This window comes from Gymnogyps californianus, chromosome 20 (genome assembly GCF_018139145.2).
Source record: "Gymnogyps californianus isolate 813 chromosome 20, ASM1813914v2, whole genome shotgun sequence".
Lineage (NCBI taxonomy): Eukaryota > Metazoa > Chordata > Aves > Accipitriformes > Cathartidae > Gymnogyps > Gymnogyps californianus.
Window position 1 is genome coordinate 4,541,673 of NC_059490.1, and position 15,063 is coordinate 4,556,735.

At 45.0% G+C, this 15,063-nt stretch overlaps 1 protein-coding gene across 6 annotated transcripts in view; it reads left to right on the forward strand.

Moving 5' to 3' along the window:
- COL26A1 (collagen type XXVI alpha 1 chain) overlaps window positions 1-15,063 on the forward strand; it is a 183,850-nt gene that overhangs the window by 127,038 nt on the left and 41,749 nt on the right. For all 6 annotated transcript variants that reach the window (XM_050908840.1, XM_050908842.1, XM_050908844.1 and 3 more), the window contains one exon: window positions 11,308-11,369. In XM_050908840.1, coding sequence (XP_050764797.1) covers window positions 11,308-11,369 — 62 coding nt within the window. The remainder of the gene's footprint in view (window positions 1-11,307; window positions 11,370-15,063) is intronic.

The window sequence follows — 15,063 nt, forward strand, 5'->3', positions numbered from 1 at the left end:
GCTTTTGTACTGATGCAATTGTCACCATTGAAGTCCTCATTTACCAACAGTTTTTGGAGATAATCCAGTTATTTCCTATTGAGGAAAACTGTAGTGTCTTGAGTTTCAAAGCACAGCAATTTATAGCAAATGTCGACGTTTTTATAGCATCCCCCACACTGGCTGTCCTCACACTTCTGGAAGGGGACTGTTCCATTGTTTATTTTGAATGTGCATCTTGCTTGGCCTGTAGCTGCACTTAGCACTTTTTTGCTGCCTGCAACCTTTTGGGCATATTCTAATCTCAAAGCAGAGGCATTTGACTGAGTCATTTCCATTGCCATTACTGGGAGCTGCATACACAGGAATCCCCCTTTATTGATAAGAAAGCTGTTCCTGTGGCTGCAAGCGAGTGAGTGCCTGGCAGCTGTTCAGCATTAAGTCAATTCTCAAAGTTTAAAGGATTTATGGGCTGTGATGGTTTTGGGTTCAGGCAATTAACTTTGGTGAAGTGCTTGTGAGTGTCTTCCAGACACATTTCATGGCGAAAGATGAACTTAAACAGTCAAGAGATTTGATTTGATTAAGTGCCCTCAAGTTTCCTGATTGTGCTGTTGGGACTAAACTCTCAGTGGGTATGAAACCTAGGAGCTCCTTTGACTGCAGGAGAATTACGGTTGTTCGTTCCAGTTGCAATCTGGCCCTGTGCTTGTTTGAAAGTGCCCATGTCATCCCTATTGCCAGCGGCATCATGTGGCAGCAGGCACCAGTGACTGTGCATCGAGCCTCTGAAGCTATCCTCCAGCTGTGTAATTTTAAAGCCTGATCTGAGCTTATTTGCCAGCGTATTGTTGCGTGGTGCTCAGAAGCGATTATTGATGCTGAGCTGTTGTGAGAAGGAGCTGCGGGGTTGGGGGGGGGATGAAGGTGTCTCTGGAGACAGACAGTTCCTTCTTGGTGTATTGCAGACAAATTGCGCCATTCTGCATTTGTCCATATTGGACTCGCTGGCTGTTCTCCCCGTTCCTCATCAGTGCTCAGAGGGAGGGTCAAAATTCATTGTCAAATCCTCCACAGCTGTTAAGAGTAACATAATATTGAGGCTGAGTGCGTGGGGTGACAGGCGTGGGAGAGAAGATTGGCTGACGCCCAGCCTTACCCAATGCTTGCCATGTTCCAGGATAAATCTCCCCGGATGCTGGGCCTTCATTCATGGGTCTAAACTTGCCATTTAAGGCATTTTTTAGGAGAGTTTCAAGGTGGAGGCAGCTAGAACCTCAAAATGAAGCTCCTCAAACTACTACCAGCATGATGTCTCTTAGGAGACACTTACACTACAGTGCTTATTGTTGTGTAGATATCATAAATCAGAGAAAGCGCAAATAGGCAAATTGTGAATAAGGGCTCAGTCCCATCAGGAAGTAAATGGATCCCCAGATTTGGGAAGCATTTGGTGAGTTTTGAGTTAAAATAACAGGATGCAGGAATTTTGGAAAACATTTTGATTGTGAATATCCTCTGATTTTTCATTCTAAAATGAGTTAGAGAAGTAGCCTGGTGTAGCTATTTTGAAGAGTTAAAAATCTGAAACTGAAAATGAAATGTGCCTGGCTAACCCCAAGTGGATATTTCCTTTACTAATTTTTCTTCACCCAGAAGTTAACAAGGAAACAACAAAACCAAACGAAAACAAAAAGTCCTTCGCACAACCTTGTGCTAGCCACTAATCTGATGCAAGTGTTACCTTGTTCTTCACGTTATGGGGACCAGATGATATGAGGGATTTGCTGGGTCTCCTGACTCCCCAGTGTCCCTGGGTGTCTCGGAGAACAAAATCGCAGCTGCAGAGAAAAGCGGAAGGGATTCCTCTTTCTGGTGCTCAGATCTATAAGGACCATTGCAGGGCTCAGGGGAATTTACAGGCCAGCAAAGGGTAATTAGCAGAATTAGGCAGAGTAATGGTCCTCAAGAGACTATCTTGTATCCTTGAACCATTTAACTCCAGCTCCCAAGTGCTGAGTGACAGTCGTTAGCCTTGTGGAGAGCAATGGTGTGTCGAGCAAGGGCTGTGGGGTGCCGTGCAGAGCCCCAGGGAGGAGTGAGGTGTGGGAGAACAGACAAACCATGGTGGGTTGAACCTGAAGCTGAAATGTTGACATGCGAAATCAAAGCTTTGCAAAAGTGCCCCTGGCAATAGTAGTAATAATGATTATTATTGGAGTGCATTTGCTGTAGAAAGCATGGGCAAACATAGTATTTTGATGTTCAGGGAGCCAAATTCTTCTGAATTCAGACCATCCTTTTCAGTTGCTTAAACAATTGTTTTCCTTATTGGTCTTTCAGCTAATTTTTTGTCTTGGCTAAAGGAAGCCAGTGCTAAATGTTCTGGATGAGGAACTGCTAGTGCTTGACTGAGCATCCTAAATGTAACATTTTTATGGGTTTACAGAGACTTTGTGCAGAGAGGAGGCATCTAACCCTAGAGGTGTCTTGCAGCCTTGCAGGCTGAAGTGTAATTAAACTCGAAGCAGGGGTAGAATTTAATGTCAGAAATCCAAACTGGAAACAAGATGCATTTTTTTTATACAATGGTTAACTTTGGATGCAGTTCACTGAAGAAACCTAGGTTGTCTGGCTCTAGAGTGTCTTTCTGAAAGACATATTCCAGTTAACCACACGTTGTTTGGCTCGAGACTGTGAGAGATTCTCTGACCTGTGATACACAGGTGCAGAACCAATATTATAAGAGTCCCTCCAGACTTTATGGTGAGCCTCGATTCGAATGTTTCCTTTTGTCCTGTCTGCTTCCTTATTTCATATTGCATTACGCCATATTTTGACTGCATTTTCCCCCTGATTGCTTCTCCCAGCAGGCAAAAGCAGTCTCTTCTGTAAGGGATGTGAGACCATCTCAATTCGAGATGAACTTTCAAGCATAGTGGGGTTCCCATGCATGCTTGGACTGGGGTCAGGTCCCGTTAAGTATCACTCCATGTCATAGATCAGGGAGTGATAGAGAGATGAGTCTGATTCAATGATGGTGGGTATCAGACGCTGGATTTTGGCGTAGTGAGGATTGGACCAGCTATAGGAGGAGTGTTTTCCACTGGGAAGGAGCCCCAGCCCCTGTGGGCTCTGTGCCCTCAGCTTCCTTGGCAGGAAAGCATGTAGGCTCCCTCTTTTTAGTTTGGGGACTCTTAATCTAGCTTGCATATATCTGTATCTTGCTGTGAGAGGTTTGTATGTACGTATTGTTCATACTACCCAAGTGTCTTTATTTTCTGTCTTTTTATTTGCTTCGGTGTGCTTTACAGCCATGCAGTGATATAGTGGTGAAGCAGGGGAGTAAAGGGCTCACGGGAGGGTTGTTTTGTACAATATCAGAAGTACTGAGCACCCACAGTACCACCAGCATTGCTTGGGAGCACCATGTTCAGCAGCTCCATAGACAGCAAGGCTTTAGCAAACTCATGCTGGACAGGTAAAATCTTTATTATCAGGGTCATTTCAGTCTTCAGGCAACTATGCTGGGCTGCATTAGTAAAACGTCCCTGGCATTTCTAAAAATAATAGATAATACATTTCTAGCAAAACGAGTTGCATCAAAATCCAGCCATTCCCTGCTAAACCTTACTCTGACAGATAAAGATGGATTGAACACGGATCTCGCAACTCGTGTGCTGTGAATAAATGATCATGATCTAATTCCATGTGCTAACAGAGCACAGGCCTAACCAGCAAAATAGATCTTTGGCGCTGTGAAAGAGCACAAATCCCCAGGCTGAGAGCAATTATGTATAAAATTAGTTAGTGGTGTGGGAGTGTGCATGTGTGAAATTTTAAATAAAACAATGTGAGTGATGTGAGCTGTTTAAGAATAGACCTGGGTGAATAATGGAGGTTTTTTGTGTTCATTGCCAAACCAAAAAATTGGAAAGAAAAATGATTTGGGAGAAAATGAAATGGAAAATTTTAAGGTTTTGACACAACGTAATAACTGAAATATGGGTTTGGGTCAACCCAAATTATTTCAATTGACCCGAAGTGAACCATTTAGTTTCACTTAAGACTACTTAATTAGTTAATTTCATTTTTAATTTAAGTAAATTTTGAAATAAATGCTATTTCAAAACTTAAGACTGAAACATGTAATTAAGAAACTATGAAAATAATTTTTAAAAAACTCTAGAGAAAATATTGCAAAAATTTAAAAAATTGCACCCATTTTTTTCACTTGAAACTGCGTACCAAATTTTATGTGGGTTCTTGAATAGTAGTTGTTACTCCAAAAGTGCATTTTGTAGTAAACTTTCTTTTCACTCAGTTTTGCTCAGGTTTTTTTTACAGACACTTCAAAATCACAGAATATCATGATAATGAAAAAATATTTATTGCTTATTCAGGGAAAAAAAGCCTTTTCCTGTTTAAGAAGGTAGAAGAAAGTAGACATGAAAATGAAGAATGAATATTTTACAAGCAGAAAAAGATCAGATAGCAGTTCTCATAAGAAAGGAAATTTGAGCTGCTTTTTAAAGATAGCCAGTAAAGTTAAGGGTAAGGGTTATTATAATAGAGATATGAGAGAGAGAGATTACAAATGGCGAAATTTTGGCAGTGATTGGGGGTCTCCTAGCAGAGATGGTGAATTATCTGTAATGACGGTAAAAAGGCAAAAATATTCTATAGGTGTTCTGTTTCACATTCATAGGCAGCCTAATAACTCACAATTTACAGGTGAAAATAAAACTTTCCATCCTGCAAAATCCTGATGTGAAAACTGTGGGGGAGAACAAATCCTCTTTGGTCAATGACACAGTCTTTAAATTTCTCTGAGCCTCCAGCTCCTTATCTGTGAGGTACTTTAATTATGCTAACAGTCATGCTGAGCGGAAATGTTGTGGGGCTTTGTCAGTGCTGGTTTTGAACTTGGGACTAGAGGAACTATGTGTTGAAAGTAGCCTATGGTTTTCGGTAGTTGTTTGACCCAGACGGGGCAAAAAGGAAGATGGTCTGTCTCTCTCCTCCCTCCGTCCTTCCACGTTTCCCCATGGGTGAGACTTGGCCTTGCTCAGCCGTCTCTGTGTGGTGGAAACAGAAGGGAGCGTGCTGTATAAATACAAGGCTGTAAGGTGTGGTTGTGTCCTGTGCATGTCCAGTCTATGCGTGCTTAGGTTAGAGCGTGCAATGTTTGCAATTCAGCAAGAACACACGTTTCCCCTGCAGCTGAACACGCTGAAATGTTGGGGAGAGGAGGGACCTAATGAGCTCTTCTTTTTTCGGTTGGGTGCCTTGGACTGTCTACGCAGCATCACTGCTCTGAGAGACCCTAGCCATCTGGGGCCCTTCCCTTGCCACTGTCTTTGCCAAAAGGTGAAAATTTGCAATGCACCTAACAAGTAAATATCATGGCAGTAAATAGAGAGACTCTTGCAGCTGAGTCTTAATGATCCTACACTAAAAAAAACCTCTGAGAGCTTCCCCTTACAGAGAAACTGTTCTTGATCCAGCTTACTGGGACCTGAGCCGTGGCCAGGGCGTACGATATCCCAGTAGGAGCCCTTCCCTCCCGCAGCTCTCCAGACCTTTGATTCCCGTTTGCTCTTCAGACCAGAGGCTACCGGGCGACACAAGCGTTCCTTCTCTCCACGGTTGCTGTCAGCCCTTTGCCTTTCACATGCTCCAACCCTGTTACAGAGCTACAGACATGACTGATTCTAAACAAGTACAATTAATAAAGTCTATCCAGCCAACATCTGACTCTCATTAGAGGAAACGTTTTGAAAAAACAGATCCCAGGTTGGCTGTGATTTATGGCTTGGGCCTGCTATCCTTCACAAGCACTGGCGAAAGCTTTTGCAAAGGGCCAGAACATAAACTACTTAGGGAAACTCAGTATCCATGTAAAAAGGCTGGAAGGGTCAAATCAGACAAATTAAAGAGGGGTGGAGATGCAAGCCCAGGCTGGCTGTCCCCTACTGAGGGCCACCTAGGTAGGCACAGGAGATCTGTGTTAATATTTCTACTGTGAAATCTGACTTGAAATTTCTTCTGTGCCGCAGTCTGAAAGTGTCACTGGTTTGGTTTTTTTTTTCTGGCTAAACTGTGTGTATGTGTGTGGCAACAAGTGGATGGAGGGGTCAGTGGTCTGGTGGTTTATCTCAAGAGTGCCCAAATATAACATCTCTGGTGTATAACATCTTGGGTGCTCACCGAGTTGACAAAAGAAGTTAGCTGTGCTTCCTACTTCCCTTGGGAGTTTCGAGCTTCATCCTTTTCTCCTTGCAAAGAAACCTGGTTGCCTGGACTACTTTAGCAGACTTCACCCATGCTCTTCCAGATTTGTTCAGAGGCTACTCTGAACTTGTCCTGGAGAAAGGTGTCTACTACCTGAGAAAAGCTGGTCTCCTGCTTCCTTTGAAAGACAAAATTTTCTTCAAACTGGACCTACTCAATTTGTGTGTTACTGATTTGTAAGACAGTGCACCCCAAACTGTAACAGTGTGGTGCATGAGACCTGCTCCGAGTAGTCCTGATTGTGCAGTTGCTGGCGCAGAGTTAAAGCTGTTGTGTTGCGTTTCGTGGAGCTGCTGTTGTGTTCCCAGTGCTCTAAACGTGGGCTGTTGGCGTAGCCTTGCTGCGGCTCTGGTTTGCTCCCCCTGCCCTGGGGATAACTGAGTTTGTCCTCTTTGTGCATGTCCGTTTCTGAAAAGTGCAATGAAAGTGGTGGACTTTATTAGATGGAGAGAGAAGAGCTGCCAGGCAGGTTGTATCACAGAAATCAAATATACTAATTTATTTTTCTGTGTGTATGTAACATTTGGTCCTTTTTCATCCTCTGACCTCGGGTCCTTTACAGAAGAAACATACTAACGATGGATGAAAGTGTGTTGTTTAGAGTCCTGAGCAGGTTGAAGCATGAGCTGCAAATGCGATTCTTATGTCCTGAAGCCTGACTGCGTGCTACGCCCCATTGCATTGCAAGGTTGAAGTTTCTTGTAATGGCAAAATACGGTCTTGAAAAAACTGGCTGCAAAGATTTTATTTGTTTAAACAAAGGCTTTGTGATTCCAGAATTCTCTCCCCTTTCATATGCTATAAACCACCTCCTCCACCTCCCCTCTGAAATATGAATTTTAGAGTAATCCATCAAGAAGGAGAGAGACAGAGGCTTGATCCCTTGACTTCAGTTGAGCTGTGCAATTTATATCTACTGAGCATCTGGCTGTAGGGAAACCAAAAGCTCTTTTAATATTCTGCAGAGACTCTGGGTATACAAATGAGCGTGGGCTGTCAGAGCTGAGAAATGGGGCAGAGATGCCAAGAGGTTTCTTTGCCGTTTTGCACAAAACTCTGACCTGTGGCCCCGTGGTGAAAGTTGGCCTGGTGGTTTTTTTTACTCCCCTTAGTGCCACTGTGATAATTGTGCTGAAATCATTAGAGCCCCATTGGTATAAAGCCGTTATCACGCCTTTCTTATTAATCTCGATTCAAGTGAGGAGTTTGAAGACTTGTGGGGCTTTCAGCCTCGAGCAGCTGAAATGCGCAACTATTTAATCATGAAATTATGCAAACCCTGCTTGAGCCCTGGAAAGCAGGAATGCCAAGTTAGTGAGGCACCTGGTAAGTCGCTTGTTGGAGCGTATCCGGAGTGGAAGCAGCAGGCTCAGAGCCTGATGCCTGTTTGCAAAGCTGCAGTGCTGGAGGCGCTGGCTCAGCCTTTAATCGAAGATCGGTCAAAGGTAGCAACCTTTGGATCAGGGTTAAGTGGGTCACTGCTGGCACAGAGTACATGACTTGTTATTTTCCAGTATGTGGAGTCTACCACATCTCTGATATGTTAGACTTTCCTTTCCCTCCAGTTGCCTTGCTTTACCCACACATCCGCAAAGGGGGAATGGGAGAGTGGGAAGGGAGGTGTGCTAGGACAGTAACAGTGAGACATCACAGAGACAGACTGGGTGTCACACGATATGCTGGTACAGTATCACGTTCATTATCTCAATTATTTATCCTCACTGCTGGAATATTTCTAAAACAAATCCTACCATGTGTTTTGAGGTTGGGCTTCATAGATTGAAATCACAACTCCTTTCTCGGAGTTTAGCTGGAAAAATACAAATCTGCCAACTAGGAATATGAGGGAAATAAACTGTGGTTCTGTGTAGCAACAAGTGATGGATTTCTGTAGATACAGAAAGCGTCTGCTCTGGAGTTACAGGTCAGAGAGTACGTGTATTTGCCCCAATGTTATATTCGTTGCATGTGAAATAATGATGTGAGATTCTCAAGCTTGTTTTAATAAAGCAGACTGCTTTCACCCTGATCAGAAAATTCAACTTCACAGTCCCAGGGCTTGGAACCACCAGCCATCAGAATTAGACACTAAATACTTCAATGCGTAGTAGTCAGGGAAGATATTTATTAGCTTGATTTTTCACCACCATTCTCAGGCTTTCTGCAAGGACAGATAACGACCCCAGACCTTGAAGCAGCCTGGTCCCCAGTGTGTTGTGAGCAAGCTTTGAACGTAGTTTCTGTAACTGCAGTACTGAGCGTTCATCTCTGTGTTTGAAAGCGTTGTCTGTCTGTTGGTTAGCTAAATAAATGTCACAAGGATTCATTGGCAGGACAGCTTGCCTTAGTAAGAAGATCTTTTGCATTAGGACGTCCACTTTCTGAATTAGTTAAATGTCTTTTGGGTCCAGGCTAAGTACCTTGGGTGTGGATCTGCATTTCCAGGCATTTCACGGAGGAAAGGATCAGAGTTCAAATCCAACTCAAGCTTAAGTAGTTCTCTTTCTGACCTGGGCTGTGTTTTCCATATGTTTCAGCAGGCATCACTAACATGGAGATGATATTAGTACAAATCTCACCATGCAGTGGCACTGCTGCTTCCTCCCCCTTCTGACATTTTGTTCATTTAAATCTAACCCTTTGTGCTGCAAATGCACCTGAAAGGGCTCTTTGAGACACTCTTCAAGAGCAGAGAGGGCTGCTGGGCTGGTGCTGTTCGTACACTCTGTCCAGCAGAGACAATCAGAGTATCCTCCCCCCTGCGAGCTGGCTGATTCACCCCTGTGCAGAGGAGTAGTACAAGCCCTTTTTTATAAGCTGAGCTCTCCAAAGAGAGCTTAAATGATCAATCCATCTCAAATTATGCACAGGGATGGTTTTCAGATAGTTCAAGCCAGTCTCTCTGAACCTATGGGAGTTATTAGTATGTGCAAGCCAGCAGAAGGGAGAATAGGACTCCATATTTTATTTGCTCTGTAACACATCTGGTACACCTTTTGGCTCTTGGGAGCTCTGGATTTATTCAGTCTTATCTTTCTATGGGGATGAGCAAGATCAAAAGCGTGTAGCCGGTTGCACTCAGAGTGTAATTCCCTGTTTTACACACCACAAGCAGATCTAGACCAAACAAGCCTCACCCATTTCCTTCCCTGTGGGACAATGCACTTATGGCACCTGTGTATTCATGAGCCAATTCAAGCCAAAAAATATTGCCCAAGATCTATTGCAGAGAATAAAAATAAACAAATGTTATTTTCTGTTGGGTAAAAGAAAGCCCATGTCAGTATTGACCTGTGAGGAAATCCCTCAATCTAAGTGTTCCTGAACAATCAGATGCTTTGTCTGCAAAATGTTGGGTATCGTGAGGTGGAAGCTCTATGTCTAGCTCTTTTGGGAAGCTACGCAGCTCCTCTTAGAGGGTCAATGAGAGAATTTCTTTGGAAGGTTTATGCAATGGGTGATTGGTTGCCGTTAGCACTCAAGCAATCTTCTTAGACTGTAAATCACTAACATGGAACAGCCAAGCTTCCTGGCCCTGTGAGCCATGCGCTAAAATCTTTGCATGGCTGAGAGCCATCAGTACATACAATGTGCTTCATAAAACTGCAAAGTGTGGGTGAAGATTGGAGAGATTCCTTGGGGCTCCTTGTGCAAAAGGGGACAAAGCTTGTTAGAGGGGACAACTAAGTCCTAGATGTCGGGGTGATGTTTAGTCAGGCCAAAACCCACATTCACCCATTCCTCACCATGGGTAGGTGCTGGGTTTACTCAACATCCCCTGCATCAGTACAACCTCAGCCTGAGCTGCACCTGAATGGTCCATTAAGGGGCTCAAGAATTCTAAAGGTCAACCTCCCCAGCCCTGTGGAAATACCAGGATTAAATACTTCTTCCGTGGCCAGTCAATAAAAACTGGCTCTGGCCCTTAAGGAGCCCAGAAACTCACAGAGAGATGTATTTCTCCTCTGTGGGACATAAGATGGCAGTGATTCATCACCTGAATATGGATGGTTTATTCTCTGAAATACTTCATGCTGCAAGTCATCTTCCCTTTTTAAAAACTGCTGCGCTTTAGAAGTTATGATAGGTGAGTGGTCCAGTCCGGAAGGGTTCTCTGAGAGCTGGGAATGGGCAGTTCAACGCTGCTGCAAAGCGCTGGGAAGTGCCTTGTTGATTAAATCTCTGTTCGGGGCTTTATCCTCCTTCATTCACTTTAAAATTGCTGAAATGAAAACAGAGGCAAAGCAGCAGGCCTTCTGTTTAGATAAGTGATGTCCTTTGTATCAAGCAATCATTTTAAACTGCACTCAGAGTCCATTATGTTAACGTTTGTTCTTGCTAGGGCATCCTGTCAAGACCCCTTTGGTGGTTGCTGCCTATCTGTTGCTTCTATGCAGCAAAGTGAGATGGAAACCACTTCGTGCTGCAGCTCCAGTCTGCATCAGCCCTGGGGTCTGTCTTGGATTTTCTTGCTGTCACCAAGACAGATGATTTGTTGTGGGAGTGGTAACAGGGCCTGGGAGCCCAGGGATGGAGCAGGACTCCACCGAGACGGGCATTTTGTATATTCACTGCTTTCCTCGGTGTTTGACCAGGACATAGTATAGGAGAGGGTACAGCACAGAGCTAAATGGAGTAGTGGTTGTGCAGCCTGGTGTCCTGTGAGGTGGGAGCATGTGCCACACCAGCTTGCACCAGTGGCAGAACAACTGTCTCTGCTGGTGACAACAGGTCATGCTGGTTGGCACCATGAAAAGTCTTAAAACTGATTTTTTCTTCATCTACCTTCTACCTTTCGGGAACTTGGTTTCACACTCTGCCCCACTAAACATCCCCAAAAAAGTTCATGTAACGTGGCTGTGGCTGTTTACCTGTGAAATGGATTTGAATACTTATTTTCCCCCCATAACTGATCTTGAATCACTTTTCTGTGTGCCTTGGATCAAAAAGGGTTCAGGGTCTGCAGACTGAAAGCCATGGATTAAAATGCAAAGTACGTAGAAATTTTACATCATTTTGTTTTGTTCTTTCTAGAATGCATGAACTGCACACGACTAGCAGATATGACCGAGAGGCTGAACACGCTTGAGGCCAAGGTAAGGACCTGCCTTTATTCTTCCGTTTGGCAAAAATTTCCAAGAGTTGCCAGTGAAAAAGATGTCGAGTTGGCAGCCCTGGAGAGATCAGGCGTCTGTCCTTCCGTCCGCAGCGAGGAACACGCTGTGGTGGTGGTTCTGCCCCAGGAAACGAGGGCAGCGCTGCTGTGCACATGGGCATCACTCACCTCTAGCCCGGCTCCTTCCACTTGCCATGCAGCTGCATCTCTACCTCCCTTCTTCCCTCCGGCTGCTCAGCTCGGCTCCTCCTAAATAACGCTCAGACCTGAGAAATAACGCGCCGTGTGTTGCCATTGCTCTTATCACTGTGTTTGCCTGGTACAAGCCTGCCCTCACACTGCGTCCACTTTGTCTCTGGCTGGCGGGCTCCTGTGACGGGCTCGCTGGCTGCCATGCGGTGGTGCGTTTGGGCCACGCTCGCTGCCGTCACAAGTTTGCGGCTGCTAATAAACAATAAATAGCTCATTGCTCTCGACTGGAATGCGTTGGCTCAGGTTTTGCTTCAGAAACAGAGGGCAGACGGAGCTGTATGAAAAATCTCTTGCCTTCAGGTGGTTGATAATGTGGGGATGTAAAGCGGTGATTCCCCTGGCTCAGGAAAGAAGCCGATTCTGATTCTGGTGTCTCTCGCTAAAACTGCCTTGTAGAAACCTTACCAACGTAGAGTGCAAAACAGAGGAGTAACGGTATGTAGATTTTTCTAAGAACAGTTGTTCATCAGCCTGGTCTTCAAGTGCTATCCAGTCCTGCTTTTTTATCCCTTTTCTGAAAGATGGGAGGCTTTCATGCATAGTTTAGTAGAGACAAATGTTAAGAGGAGACCTTCACGTTGTGGTTTTTTTCCCTGCAAATTGTTTTAATTTCTACCTACTGGGATTCAGATAAATTGTTCCAGTCTAGCAACAAAGCAGCTGAGTCAGTTGTTCCCCTTTGATCTGTGGTCCCTCCTGTGACAGCCCAATCCTGGCTGTTAGATATAGTGCTTTGGTCCCTTTAAGGCATGGGCTGCTGTTATTATTCATTAACTGATGGTTATCAATGACATAAAAGAATTTGGGGAGAAGCCTTTGTGGAGGGGGGTGGTGGATGTGTGGTGTTTTTGAGGCCAGTGCATGATATTATGGTAATTTGGGAATTGTCTGTGCTGAAATGGAGTGAGCAATGTTGTCTGGAACTTCCTCAAAGCCTTCGCAGTTATATTTCACTATAGGAAAATGAAGGGGTGGAGGGAATGAAATTCTGGGGAGCAGAATTGTTCGAGTGAAAACAACTGTTGTAGTGCAAAGGACAAAGATGAGCTGGACTGTTTTTCCGAGCAGCGGGACCTGGCAGGTGAGTGTTCTTTGGCAGCGAGGAGCTGGAGGCGTTTGGAGAGGAGAGAGGAGCTGGTGACTGACCCTCTGCGTGTGCAGTCCCGAATCCAACTAAGACATGGGACCAGCCTCAGAGAGACGTAAATCAGCCCTCCCATGCTCAGCCTGTAGCCAGCTGTACCTTCCTTCGCTTTCCAGGACTTTCTATATCTGGCGCACAGGAAAATCATAACCAAAGACTGTCCTGACATCAGAGTGCCCGTGCTCTGCTGGCTTGTGCTGCTCAGCACTTCTGTCGGGTAACAAAGCGTAAGAGGCTAATGGCAACCTCAGCCGGGGCCCTGGCAGGACTTCATAGAGGAGGAAGGAGGTCCTACCTACCCAAATCCCCTCGAAAAGTCTTAGCCCAAGAGTGAAACTGCACCCAGGTCAGTGGGTTTGTCTTACAGATATGAAGCTGGTTTAAATTGGGTGACATTCCCATCACCTGAAAGCAAGCTGCTCGCTGGTGTTGGCACCAACTGCCAGCTGCCCATGGTATTTAGGAAGTGCTGCCTGCTTGTCTTCTGCATGGGAGCTCTAGTGAAGGCAGAAGCATGTTGTCTCCTACTCTAACCTAGGACACTTGTGCAGCAACTGGCATTTGTCTCCTGGCCAACCTGACGTGCTGTCCTTAGGAAATGCTTCCTCTCTTGGCAGCCATCTGGCTGCAACCTGCTCTGCGTTCAGGAGAGCGCACTGAGTCGTCATCAACAAACATAGTGTTGATGGCTGAAGACTTTGTAGTCTTGCAGACCTTCCAACATGAGGACAGCGAGGCAGACGCCTGCAAAGTTCAGTGGCAAGATGTAGCCAGCCAGACCCTGGAGACAGCACTTGAAGGATTTTGGTACTGCCTCAGTCCCAGCTATAGCCCAGACCACACCGCCTTCTCTCTGCCTTCCTGAGAGTGGGGTTTTGGGTAACTTGATTCTTGTCAGCTCTCGATCTTGGGCGTAGTGCTTCGTGTCTCTGTTTTAGTGCTGCAGTGAGGCAATTTGTGCTGTTGCTGTGATGGGTTTCCTTCTGACTTTCCTATGCTCCCACAGAGACCCAAGTTGGGAGCAAAGCTCACCAAAGGGTTTACATTTATGGAGGGAAATGAGTTATTTCTTTCTATTGTGAAGTACTAAAGACCATGTCTCTGCAAGGGTGCCTTCTGCAGCGCAGCCCAGCAATGTCATTATCAATCTTTTGGCTTCCACTTTGAAAAGCTGTGGGTGCTGTGCAAAAATTGACTGTAGCAATTAAATAGAGAGTGAAGCAACATTACACGAATGCTGGTACTGTACACAAGAAAAATATGCCAATTCACACTTTTTTCAAGGTTCATTTAAGTTCAGTTTGATCTGTGCAGCAATGTAATGACCTCAGTGTTGTTATTCAATAACAGCTAGCACCATTAAAAAGGTGCTTGCATTTGTTTACAATGTCCGAATTCCTGCTCTGGATTTTGGAGAAAGATCCCTATTTTGCGGGATGATCTGAATGTGAAGTTGTCTCTCAGCTCTCCAAACTGTCTTCTTGTAATGCCTAATTTCACCATAACAACCTGAAGCTGTTCAGAGGAAGACAGGAGTGATGAGATGGACACACACATCCCTTGCCAGTGTTGGAGACTGATCCCCCCCCTGATTTTTGCTGTCTTGTTCTGCAAAGGCAAACGTGGAAGTTCATCATTCCTATAAGCAGAGACGGATTTTCCAGCCACAGTCCAGCTCCTTCTGGAGACAGCTGACGCTGAGGAGCTTTGGTGCTTTTGCTTTTTTGAATTTCAGCCCAGCATGACCATGGTGAGCTCAGGGAATGGCAATAGGTATTCAGCCACCTCAGCGTAGCCAGTCAGCTTCAAGCAGGTAAGGCCGTTGGCACCTGCTGGAAGGCCTTTGAGGCATGTGGAGCCTGTGTAGACTTGTTATAAATACTGTAAGGCCCAAGGGTGAGAGCAAATATGTGCAAAGCTGCCGCTGAAGGCATTGTGGACCTGGGCAGATTGGTGCTGGGTGAGAAGTTTTGCTTTAATAGAGTAGGTTAGGGACAAGTGAAAAACGGTCTCTTCCTCACACCTCTGCAATGGGGACAAGGAGCCAAGAGCCTTTCTCGGTTATGTGTGAGGATATGTAAAATGCATGTTTGTCCTCCAGTGGCTGTGAAGGGCAAGTTAAAGAAACTTAAACTCAGTCATGGAAGAAGAGGCTACAAGACTGTGGTGTCTTCTTTCTCCACTCCTCTTCTGCAGGCTTTTATAGCTCTCCCCCTAAAAAATGGCTGTATAACCAGAAATGGTCTCATCTTTCTTATTACAAGGATGAGTTGGTTCA